This window comes from Pogona vitticeps, chromosome 2 (genome assembly GCF_051106095.1).
Source record: "Pogona vitticeps strain Pit_001003342236 chromosome 2, PviZW2.1, whole genome shotgun sequence".
In the NCBI taxonomy this organism is placed as follows: Eukaryota; Metazoa; Chordata; class Lepidosauria; order Squamata; family Agamidae; genus Pogona; species Pogona vitticeps.
The window spans coordinates 220,314,291-220,327,385 of record NC_135784.1 but is presented as its reverse complement, the minus strand read 5'-3'; the positions used below and the strand labels follow the sequence as shown (position 1 = coordinate 220,327,385).

General features: G+C 43.2%; 1 protein-coding gene and 1 non-coding gene across 4 annotated transcripts in view; both read right to left on the bottom strand.

Moving 5' to 3' along the window:
* The window catches only part of PLIN2 (perilipin 2), a 43,018-nt gene that overhangs the window by 17,958 nt on the left and 11,965 nt on the right, over positions 1–13,095 (bottom strand). For all 3 annotated transcript variants that reach the window (XM_020790373.3, XM_072988875.2, XM_020790376.3), the window contains exons 7-8: positions 3,917–4,051; positions 2,423–2,713 (exon numbers count right to left, since the gene is read on the bottom strand). In XM_020790373.3, coding sequence (XP_020646032.2) covers positions 2,423–2,713; positions 3,917–4,051 — 426 coding nt within the window. The remainder of the gene's footprint in view (positions 1–2,422; positions 2,714–3,916; positions 4,052–13,095) is intronic.
* On the bottom strand, positions 7,331–7,494 carry LOC140705065 (U1 spliceosomal RNA). Its single transcript, XR_012084620.1, has one exon. It is a non-coding gene; the product is annotated as a U1 spliceosomal RNA (small nuclear RNA).

Here is a 13,095-nt window from a genome sequence, read left to right as displayed (position 1 = left end):
AGAAAGACCACCACTTCTCTTTAGCTTGTAGAAGCTGGCTTGCTATCAGTTTATTAACAGAATTCTGATTAGTGCTTGCACATAAGGGATAGCAATGCACAATGGCAGCATATCAAGGTAGTTCTAGTGCATACGTATATACACTGATGGGCATGCATGGGTTAGCATAATTCATGTTTTTGGCCTTTTTTTCAAAAGCATAAAATTTTATGCCAAGGAAATGATAAGCAGGCGACAAAACATGTTGCTGCTTGCAATGAAACAGCAAGCTATGTCCATTTGCCCAAGTCACACCGTCTACCCGAGGCCAGACACATTTATTCTGGCAACTGAGATAGAAAATTCCTTAAGTATCTCTATTCAGTAAAAATAAAATAAAATAAACAATAATTAACTACTTTCTGTCACGACATCCAAAGTCAGCTATTTCCCATGGGCATCTCACTGTAAATTTAGGACTGTCCTTGCCATAGAAATAGGCACAAACCCCAGTTCAGAGGTTTGTGTTGGTTTGGCACTTCACCTGCAGAGATGCTGTGTGGGAGCTGCATACTTTCTTCTCCTGCCTCCTCTGCACAACTGCCCACTCACACCATGCACAGCCATGCCTTCCTCCTGTGGCAGCTGCCCTCTCCAAGACAGCACTGCAGGAATCTCTGCTCCACTTCCTCTTCTGAGTGGGTGTCTGCTGGAGGAGGCAGAGGAGGGAAGCATGGCTGTGAATAGTGAATGGGCAATCATGTGGAGGAGGCAGGGAGGGGTGTGCATCACCCAGGGAATGGGCAAGTGCGCACAGGTGGTGGGAAGGGGAATTACACTGGGCACAGCACTGAACTGGTATGAATATCTGAACCAAGGTTTGTGCCCATCTCTACAAAAGATCACGATTTGCTGGAGAGTCAGATATATACCAATGTGTCAAGTGAAGAACCTTTCTGCTTGATTCGTACTGAAGTTTGGAACTTCTAACTTAGAATCTTCTAATGGTTAGTGCCCTAGATAGCCAACCATCAGTGCCAAGAAGAAACAAATATTTCTACTTGAGTTAAGTAACAACTGTCCACCCATTTGAAGAGTGGAAACCATAGATACCCCAGATAAGTCACTGGGATGCTCAAGACCAGAAAATGGTGGTCCTCCAGGAGCTGTTGTAAAGTCTGATGGACCATCAAGACCACAGAATATTTGTACAACAGGAGACAGGAAATTATATTACAGTTCACCCACTGCCAAGTCACACAATGCAAGCATTGAGAAATCAGAGAAGCAGGATATAAGCAAAAGCTAAAAATTATAAAAGCTGGAATGACAAAGTTCAAGAGACAGCAGCAAGAGGTTAAGTGGATAGATAAGAAGCCACAGGAAGGAAACAAATGCCACAGCAACATCTAGCCCATCTATTTACACATAATGTTTGATGCTGATTAATGGACCAGCAATTTGTGTTCATACAGTTTTAAAAGACCCAGACCAATAGTAATCACAGTACTTGTTTAGTGTTGACCATTGTTTGTTTTACACAATTGAAGAGACAGACTTTGGCTGCTGAAGCATTTATTACTAAAGCATACATATGAAATTACAAGGCAAGGCACTACAGAAAGACAGGCTAAACACCCATGTACGTACAAACAGCATGAAACTTGTGTTTAGTAAACAATACTCAAATGAAGTTTACACAGAGTTATCGAGTAATACAAAGTCTTAAAAATTGGAGGCAGCAATGTAAACTATCACAGCATATGAGTAACTGTGGCAGATGTTAGTTCTAATTCCCATTCAAAAGGAGTGGCAACATTCATCAAGGCATGTTTGGTACTTGAACACTTTGATGCAAGGCACATATAAGGGATAATGTACTTGCAATGGCACATATGCAGTTTTGAAAACAAGGTGCAAAGTCTAATTATGCAGCCAAAAATGAGATTTTATATCGTGGGCTTTTTTCTCTTTTTGTTTTGAATCATACATCAGTATAGCAGTACATTATTTTAAAGAGCTACATCCCAGATAGGATGGAGCTTTTTCACTAAACAGCTAAACAAGGTTTTTTTCCAATGTAATCTGCTGAGGTTCAGAAGGCCCAAGGCACTTTACATTTTTCACAGCTTTCAGCCAAAGCACTAAAAGCATGACTCAAACCTACATGAACCACCTTTCTTAAAAATATATAATTCCTTGTCAGAGAAGAACCCAGTGGAAACAAGGAAGAATACATAGGTTCTGGCCATATAAATTTCCGACAAGTTACATTGCAGCTACAAAACTAAACCACCTTATTAGTCAGAGCCTACATATACCATGCTGCAATTTAATCTGCATTGTGTCCAGGCTGTTTGTCATCCTGGCTGGTATTTTGCTCCCCTTCACCTTTGTGCTCAGCATTCTGAGAGCCAGCCAATTGTGGGTAAAAGGGACCTACCAGCCAGTTGAGTGGCGTGTTGTTAACAAGATAATCCATCACATCATCCAACGATTCTTTCATTTTTTTCAGCTGCCCTTTGCTGGTGGTGATGAGACTGTCAGACACTTCTTGGAAAGAGGAAGTTGATCTGAAGCTTCTGTAGACCTCTGCTGCCATTTCTCCAATGTGATGCACCTGGTCTTGGATGTTCTGGGGCAAGCCCTGTATACTTGACACCAGCGTCAGGCAGGTGGTTTGAAGCTGCTGAGTCAGATTCCGTGCAATTGATAGTGTGTGCGATTCAATGTACTGGAAAGAGGACAAATCTTAGAAACAAGTTTCTTATTTCTTGTAAATTACAGCTTCCAGGTTTCCACATAACAGAACAACAATTCATTAGAACTGCAATACTTCTTTTATTAGCCAAGACCATTGCCACTTGGTATTAACTGCCATTTCAAGGAATTAGGTTAGGACAGTCCTGTGCAAATGCTTACCCCCATCCACCCTACTTTTCAACTCAGAAAATGAGTTGAATCCAACCTCCTTATGTTCCTGGAAGGAAATAAGATTCAGTGGAAAACACTGCTTTTCTTGAATATGCTCCTTTATCCCTACAGCTACCCCATTTTATCCCATGCTATCTGAAGATCTATCAACTCTCCAGAAAAACTTGGGAGGTAGCACTGAAGGTGGATTATGGATTATGGAGAAAGCCAGAGAGTACCAGAAAAATATCTACTTCTGCTTCATTGAGTATGCAAAAGCCTTTGAAGCAAGTATCTTTTTAGGGCAGACTTGTAAGAAGGAGTTTGAAGTATGCCCTGGCTGAGGAAGCCTGGGAGTATACCCAGCTGCTTAGGGGCACTCAGGCTCCCATTTACTCTCTGTCCGCTGACCAAACACTCCCCTCAAGGAGGCTAGGTCGTGACAAACATATTTGGATACTAATGTTCGGTCAAGACTCTCAGGAATAAATCAAACCATTGCAGCACAAGCAGTGGTGGCAGCACAATTCATTTGCCTAAATCGGAGCATCTCTGCTGCAAGCAGCGGTTTTACTCCCCCAGTGCACACAAGGACAGCATGCACCGGCCACATATGAACAAAAACACAGAAGTAGATGTGCATCTCTATGATTTACACTTTTGGGTTCAGCTTACTAGCTAGTTACACCAAAATATTCCATTATTAGTAAGTATTGATCCTCCCATAACAAGACGGTATTCCAAAAGTCTTTTGCCCCAACTTTTTTGTTATGTATTCAAAATATAAACAGTTAAGACATGGCTGTGACATACAACACCACACTTCTTCGGGCAAACATATTTTGTTTGTATACTGGAAAATGAAATATACTGTAGGTACAAAGAATTTTCCCCATACACATACTCTCATATGTAGCATCACTGGAAAGAGAAGACAAGTGATACCACAATGCTAAAATGCTTGTGAAATTAAGATTTCGACACCTGTTTACAAATCTTGTGGAAGGCACACTCAGACAATTACCTCTGCAGTGTTTATGTCACCCTCTTCATTTTGGCCTATGTTTTTCCTCCACTCTACCCAGGAATTGTACAGCTTCTGTTGCGCATCCTGTAGTTTCTGATTGGCACTATGCATATTCTTTCTGGCATATTCAATCTAGAATACAGAAGAAAGACAGTCATCTATTTACATCAAATACTCCTAAAGACAGAAATTCTGGCTGGAATATTTTGATATCTGAGAGAAACATTTCTCAAACCAGGTTGTACAGATCTAGCTCTAGCTTCTCTAGTTATATTCTGTGTGTGTGTCTGTGTGTGTGTGTGTGTGTGTGTGTGTGTTAAATATCTGTTAACAAATTCTCAGTAGTGTAGCGTTCACCCTTATTATGCTAAATAAGTCAAGTATTATTCATGTTTTAGGCAAATATGGTGGAGAGGTGGAGACAAGAGAAAGGTTAAAAGGCGGAGCCTGTGAGGAGTCGTCCGTCAGTCAAGAATCAGTCAGGAGAGAGAGTGTGAGTTAGTCAGAATCAGAAGAGATAGAGATTGAGTGAGAGAGTGGTTACGACAAATAGATAGAGAAGGTGGTAATTAATTATATGGCATGAAGAATGTATGTATAGGGAGACCTGTGAATGATTTGCTTGTGTACAATGAACAACTGAAGAACATCTGTGATTATTATTAAACTTTTTGTTTGCATTTACCAGACAAGTAAATCCCCTTCATGGATTGCTGCCTTGCCGTGGCAAAGCGGCTTGAGTAACTCAAAGTAGGTATGGGCTATGCCGTGCAGGGACACCCAAGACGGACAGGTCATAGTGGAGAGTTCCGACTAAACGCAATCCACCTGCAGCAGGCTTTGGGAAGCCACTCCAGTATCTTTGCCAAGAAAACCCCATGACCAGAAACAAAAGGCTAAAAGATACGACGCTGGAAGATGGGACCCTCAGGTTGGATGGCGTCCAACATGCTACTGAGGAAGAGCAGAGGATAAGTACAAGTAGCTCCAGAGCTAATGAAGTGGTTGGGCCAAAGCTGAAAGGGCGCTCAGCTGTGGATGTGCCTGGAAGTGAAAGGAAAGTCCGATGCTGCAAAGAAAAATACTGCATAGGAACCTGGAATGTACAATTTATGAACCTTGGGAAGCTGGAGGTGGTCAAACAGGAGATGGCAAGAATAAACATTGACATCCTGGGTGTCAGTAAACTAAAATGGACAGGAATGGGCGAATTCAATTCAGATGATTATCATATCTACTATTGTGGGCAAGAAGCCTGTAGAAGGAATGGAGTAGCCCTCATAGTCAACACAAGAGTGGGAAAAACTGTAATGGGATATAATCTCAAAAATGATAGAATGATCTCAATACGAATCCAAGACAGACCTTTCAACATCACAATAATCCAAGTTTATGCACCAACCACCAATGCTGAGGAGACTGAAACTGACCAATTCTATGAAGACTTACAACACCTTCTAGAACTGACACCAAAGAAAGATGTTCTTCTCATTCTAGGGGATTGGAATGCTAAAGTACGGAGTCAAGAGATAAAAGGAACAACAGGGAAGTTTGGCCTTGGAGTTCAAAACAAAGCAGGGCAAAGGCTAACAGATTATTTTCAAGAAAACAAGCTGGTAATCACAAACACTCTTTTCCAACAACACAAGAGTCAACTCTATACATGGAAATCACCAGATGGGCAATATCGTAATCAGATTGATTATATTCTCTGCAGCCAAAGATGGAGAAGCTCTATACAGTCAGCAAAAACAAGACCTGGAGCTGATTGTGGCTCTGATCATCAGCTTCTCATAGCCAAATTCAAGCTTAAACTGAAGAGAGTAGGAAAAACCACTGGGCTACTCAGGTATAATCTAAACCAAATCCCTTATGAATATACAGTGGAAGTGAAGAACAGATTTAAGGAACTCGATTTGATGGACAGAGTGCCTGAAGAACTTTGGATAAAGGCTCGTAACATTGTCCAGGAGGCAGCAACAAAAACCATCCCAAAGAAAAGGAAATGCAAGAAAGCAAAGTGGCTATCCAATGAGCCCTTACAAATAGCAGAGAGGAGAAGGGAAACAAAATGCAAGCAAGATAGGGAAAGTTACAGAAAACTGAACACAGACTTCCAAAGAATAGCAAGGAGAGACAAAAGACCCCCAATCTTTCTCAGTTCTCTGTTCCACTACAGTCTCATGAAGTGCAACTGCACATTCTTCCATAAAGTTCCTCAACTGCTTTGGCCTAGTTTTTGGGAGACATGGGACACGATGGGAAGTGAAAGGGAGGTAGAAAAGCTGCTCATGGAACGGGGTGGGGGGAAAGCAAAACCAGAATCCAAATAACTGAAGAAAACCAAAGAATAAAGGAAAATTCTCAGTACTAATTTTTATGGATGATGTTTGTGACAAAGGCAGCCATCAATGGAAAACATCCAAGTTTAGACAGAAATGCAATGCACCTACACATAGTATGCCTCGTTGGAAGCCTGACCTGTCATGATAAATCTTCTGGGAGACAAGCTTCCACTCATGCCAACTACTAATTTTCTTTATATGTTACTTCTCATCAGTTCTCGCTTTAAGCTATGCACAATGCAAACAGGAGGTATCACCTGCTGGCTCAGCCAGTTAACAATCCATTATTTGGGGATCCTCATTAGAGGTGGGGGTATTTGCATACAAACATGAATATCCCTGCACATCTGGACTTAATGAGAGTCTGGCCCCTGGGACTCTCATGCATCCACTCATCCATCCTGCTGCAGTGACAGCACCGCTCATCCTTCCAATTGCGCACAGAGCGCAGGTCTCTTCCAATTCAGCTGGCCACTCCAGGCAGGGGGAAGGAGGATGAGTTGTCTTGCACGGCTCCAAGTGGGAAGAGAGTGGCGCTCTGGGTGCAATTGGAAGGATGAGCAGGGTTGCCACTGCAGCAGGAGGAATCCAGATGTGCAAGGATATTCATATTTGTATATGAATACAAATACCTAATCTCTAATCCTCATGTCTGTCTGTAACAGTATGAAGAGTTGAATAGTAAGAACAGTTACCGTATTTTTCGGTGCATAAGGTGCAGTTCCCCCCCCCCAAAAAAAGTGGGGGAGAAAGTATGTGCGTCTTATGGAGTGAATACTGTAAAAAAGGGTTCAGCCACCACCACCCAGAAGCCTCCCACCACCATGCTGGGAGGCCTCTGAACTGGTGCTAGGAGGCATCTGAACTGGCACCAGAGGCTGCTTGCCGTGGCAGCCACATTGGACCTCACCACTCTGCCATCTGCACTGCTGTCTCTCCAGGATCTGCCTCCTGGAGCCCACCTGGAAAAACAGAAGGGCCAACAGGCCTATGGCAGCAAATTTAAATGACAGAGGACAGTGAAAACAGCCAAGGACCAAAGGGGAAATAGAGATTCTAGAAAGACTAGGAAAAACCGCAAACACGGTCCCCCACTACCACAAATTAGGCAGTTGATTTTCCCACATTTGGGGAAATCACAGGGATCAGCACACCCAAAATGCAATGGATGAGCCTTACCCTGGGAAAACCACTTTCACGATCATGGTATCTTTCTTGGCAGGTATGAGCTGGAGTGGCCCCTGCACCTCCTGCCCCCTTCTGTGCCCTGCCCCCCAAGGCATGGTGATCCCCCAGCTGCAGCTCCTGCTCAGAACAGGGCTGCACAGCCCCAGTCCTGCCAGAGGCCAAGAGAGCTCCTCTGTGTTTTGGGGTGCCCCATGGGACCCCCATCAGGGGCTGGGTGTTCCTCCCACAATCCTCCAGTGCACAGATATTAGCAAACCTAATGTGCAAAGAAGGCAGGGAAATTCAAAATTTCAGTTAGTGAAGAGGCTGCTTGTCTGCTTCCTCGCTAGTCCAAGTGGCTCGAGAGCTGGGAGAGAGACCTGGGATTGCCATTTTAAAATGTAAAATTTAGTTTAAAAGCTGCTTATTTGGGGTTAGTGCTTGGGTGAAAAGGTGCTCCGTTTGAGTTGAAACTTGCTTGTGTAGAGGCGTGTATACTTGCTTTAATAGCTGCTAGTTTTGCTTTAAAAGCTGCCTGGGAAGCCATTCAGACCAGTGCTGTTCAGCTGTTAGGTGGGGAGAGGGAGGGGAAAGGAGCGGAGAAGAGCACAAAATGGCTGCCGGCTGCCTTCTGGGTGCCGGCTTTTACCTGTTTGGTGCTCTTTTTCGGCTGTTTGTGGGGGCTACCAAGGCACTGAGAAGAGCCGGGCTCAGTCTACAGTACCTGGTAAGTGACTTTCTTTTAATTTTTTTAAAGTTTCTGACCTTTCCACCACCCCCCCATAAGAATGCATTAATTAATTTCCAACGCATTCTTATGAGAAATTTGGATTTGACTTGCAAACTTTTCAACTAGTTCTGGGCATCTAATAGAGAATGTATTTCCAAAGGGTGTTGCAGCAAGGAAACTAACTGTGCTTTATGATCCAGAACACAAACTTGGCTGTTGATCACAAATTAACCCTGCATACACGGGAAAGCAAAATTCAGTCTTACTTTTAGTTGTTTCCAAGTCTTTATAGTTGTGGCATGTCTTTGATGTATCTAAATCAGAAGAGGGCCAGGAAGTCTCAGAGACAGGATATAGTTATTTGGTTAGTGTTTCTGGAACAGAGTTCTTGCCTGTAGCACATACTACATTTGCTGATACAGTAGCTAATACCTTATGCTAATACCTGTGCACTAGAGGGTTGTGGGAGGAACACCTAGCCCCTGATGGGTGTCTTGCAGGGCACCCCAAAACACTGAGGAGCTCTCTTGGCCTCTGGCAGAACTGGGGATGTGCAGCCCTGTACTGGGTGGGAGGTGCGGCCAGGGGGTCACCATGACTTGGGGGGGTCAGGGGACAGAAGGGGGGTTTGACTCCTTTTACCTTCTTTCTTTGTTGCTGGAAAGAGAAAGAGGGGGAAGGCTATCTGCGACCTATTGAATTTCCAAAGGCAATGCAGGTGAGGGGACTGCTTTTCCCCAGTATGGTATGGGGAACTGTGTTTTGCAAGATGATGTTTTCTATGGACAATTTTTGCAAGACAGTGATTATTTTCCCAATTGGAATGCATTAAATGGATTTCAGTGCATTCCAATGGGGAACTGGGTTTCACAAGACGATGTTTTCGCAAGACAGCGATTTCCATGGAACGAATTAAAATTGTCTTGCGAGGCACCACTGTAGTTTAATTCCACTATTTATCCTCCACACAACTAAAAGGGACCTCTCAATGCAGTGCCAAATCAGACAAACCATTTCTAACTTAATATAGGCTTGAGCTGTAGCTGGGCAGAGTTGCACAACAATCTCATCCGTCATTGAGACATTTCTATAAGCATGGGGAGGAGGTGGATGAAAGGAAATGTAAAATATAGGTAGGGCGGTATAGCTCTTATCACTGGCTGATAACGGTCTACATGTACTTGACTTAAATTTATGGTACACAAATTTATGATACATAAACTAGAGTACACAAACCTTTAAGTCTCTCCATTTGTTAATGACAGTGGTAATGGTTCTTAATGCCACTATTGACTGCTGTTCACTTTACATGGTTCAAATGTTATTCTGTTATAGTTTATTAAATATTTTATTACACTATTTGGTTCAGAATATTTTTTTTTCCTGTGTTCCTCCTCTAAAAATTATGTGCGTCTTAAGGTCAGGTGCCTCTTATGGAGCAAAAAATACGGTATTTGATTTCTTCCACCAATTTTGATTCCATCATCTCAATGTGATCCAACTTTTCTTAAGATGCATTCTGCATTTCAACAGTGAATCAAAACATATGTGTTTATTGGAGCCTTTCTGGGTTGAGGAGCATGGCCTGCACAAATTTTAATGTAATGGTTTTAAAATATGAATGTTTTACATTTTTGTCTTTTAAGATGTTTGATTTTGAACTGTTGCATCTTATGTTTTAAAATCACTCTAAACATCTCTAACTCTTGAGATCCTGTAATACAGGATGCACTAAAATGTTTTAAATAAATAAAACTAAATATGGATTTAACAGAAAAGGAAATGAAATATACTCTTTGCCCATGTGAAACCATTTTGTGCTAATATGCTCTGATAGTAGCTCATCTAGAATATGTTGCCCATCATGACAATAAAATGCCGTGGTACACACATCTCTTTTTGAACAAGCCACAGGTTTTCATGATTCATAAACATTTTAGATTACTGTAGAGCACAAGCTGTTTTTCTTCTGAAATTCTTTAATAGTCAACATATATTTGAAACATGATTTCTACTACCTCTTCCTTTTCTTAATCTGGCTTGAACATTTGGATCCAGCTTGAACATTGGAACATTTCTTGTTCTGTACATAAGATTTTTTTGTTGTAAAATCTTGAGTTATCATTTTGATTTCCTGTGAAATTAATGTGACAGGTCTATACATAGTTACTGCTATCTTTGGCATCTCCTTTCCTTGGAACCAGAATGTATATTGGAGTTTCCAGTCTGTGCTTGGTTTTCTATTTTGCTGGCATATTCTTGTTAGGATTTTGACTATCTCTGTAGCTTGAAATAGCTATATTGCTATATTATCTACTGTGGATTTATTTCTTCCAATTGTTCCACAAGAGCAGGGTTTTCTTCTCTTTGTTGAACTTTAGGATTTTCCTCAAAAAAGGCTTCTATAGAATTCTGTCATTCTACTAAGCCAGGATCAGTGGTGCCTTGAGTTATGAACTTAATTCATTCAGGGATGATGATCGTAACTCAAGTTGGTAATAACTCAAAGCACCATTTCTCATAGGAATACACTGAAATCTAAAGTGGAGGCCATCCGCCGGGACCTCTGTCCTTTTTTGAACACAGTGAGTCGAGCAGAGATGTCCAGCGCTCCGTCTTACCCAGTGATTTTTGATACCTTTCAGCCTGTAACGCCCGATTCTGTGGCCAAGGCGCTTGATTGCTGCCCTGCCACCACCTCCTCCCTTGACCCTTGCCCGGCCTGGCTAATCAAAGTAGCCAGGCCTGCAACAACCGAATGGGCCACTGTAATAATCAATGAGTTTTTCCTTGAGGGCAGGTTTCCATCTGCCCTCAAGGAGACACTCTTTAGGCCCATTAGGAAGAAACCCAGTTTTGTGGCGGATGAAATTGGCAACTATAGGCCCATCGCCAATGTTTCTTTCTTAAGCAAGGTGGTCGAGAGGGTGGTGGCAGATCAGCTTCAGGCGCACTTGGATGAAACAGATGCTCTGGATCCGTTTCAGTCGGGCTTCAGGCCACGCCATGGTACAGAAATGGCATTGGTCGCCCTGTGTGATGACCTGCTGAGGCAGGCTGACAGGGACAAAGTATCTCTGCTGGTCCCCCTCGACATTTCAGTGGCATTTGATACCATTGACCACGGTATCCTCCTGGGGAGGCTCTCTGAGTTGGGAATTGGTGGCCTGGCACTGTCCTGGCTCCGTTCCTTCTTGGACGACTGCCCTCAGAGAGTATAGCTTGGGGAGAGTGTTTCGGCCCCGTAGAGTCTCAATTGTGGGGTCCCACAGGGGTCGATTATCTCCCCAATGCTGTTCAACCTCTATATGAGGCTGCTGGGAGGGGTCATCAGGGGGTGTGCAGCATTGTGCCATCAGTACGCTGATGACACTCAGCTCTACATCTCCTTTTCACCAACCGCAGGAGATGCTGTTCTGCCCCTTCAGCGCTGCCTGGGGACTGTACTGCAATGGATGCAGGAAAATGGGCTGAGGCTGAACCCGGACAAGATGGAAGTACTGAAGGTGGGCCTGGGAACCTCCCTCTCTTTTGGGGGGGGGGTGACTCTTGCCGCCAAGGATGGGGTCCCTAGCTTGGGGATCTATCTGGACCCAGCGGTCACTATGGAGACCCAGGTGGCGTTGGTAGTCCATACCGCCTTTTTTCACCATGGGCGGATAGCCCAGCTGCAGTCCTATCTCGATGTTGGGGCACTCACTACCTTGGTGCATGCGCTCATAATCTCAAGATTAGACCACTGTAATGCGCTCTACGTGGGCCTGCCTTTGAGGCTGTTGCGGAAACTCTAGGTGGTGCAGAATGCAGCGGCCAGACTACTTAGTGGAGTGAAAAAATACCAACACATCTCACCCACTCTGGCCACATTGCATTGGCTGCCCATTCGGTTCCGCATCGACTTCAAAGTGTTGATGCTTATGTACAAAGCCCTAAACGGTTTAGGGCCTCGATACTTGGCGGAATGCCTACTCCTACCAAGAACTACCCGTATCACTCGATCGAGTCAGGAGGTGAGGCTGAGGAGCCTGACGCTGAGGGAGGCCTGGAAGAAAAAAACAAGAAACCGGGCCTTCTCGGTGGTGGATCCTCGCCTCTGGAACAACCTACCTCCAGAGATTCGTGCGGCTCTCTCGCTTGGTATCTTTAAAAATCAACTAAAAACATGGATGTTTCGGCACACCTTCCCTCCAGTTAATTTCTGATGTTTTCCTTCCCTCCCCTTTTCTACTGCTTGTTTTCCGTTTTGTTGGATTTTGTTTATTGTTCACTACGTAATAATTTTATGTCTATCTGCGCATTTTATGTGTACTTTATGTTGTAAGCCGCCTAGAGTGGTCATAACTGGCCAGATAGACGGGATATAAATAAATAAATAATAAACAAACAAACAAATGCAATTAATCCATTCTGGATATTTTTTGGTTGTATCTCAAGGTGCTGGTTGTATCTCAAACCATTAGTTCCCATAGGAACTAATGCAAAAGTGGTTAATCTGTCCACAAGGGAGAGACTTTTTTTAACCTAAAATAACCTCTAAGGTTAAAAAAAGGACAGGAAAGGAGGGACGGAGCCTTTTTTCCCAGTCGTATCTCAAAGCGACGGTAGCAAGTCAAAGCAAAATTTTGCGACTGGAGCTGGTCGTACTCGAATTGGTCACAAGTCAAGACATTTGTTAAGTCGAGGCACCACTGTACTTTTATTGTCATAAAGTTGGTGTAACTTGCTGCAGATAGTTGCAACATACTGGAGTGCATTTCAGGTGCACAAATCGGTAGATTATCAGGTAAATGACTCAGATATGCTATAGCAAGTTGTGCACCTTTAGTTCAGTACCCAGAAGATTCTGTGATTGTTTCTATCTTTTCTTTATTTCATCCTAATAAAGATCTTACCCTGCTGCTTTTTACTATACCTCATCTTGGTTTAAATTTCCC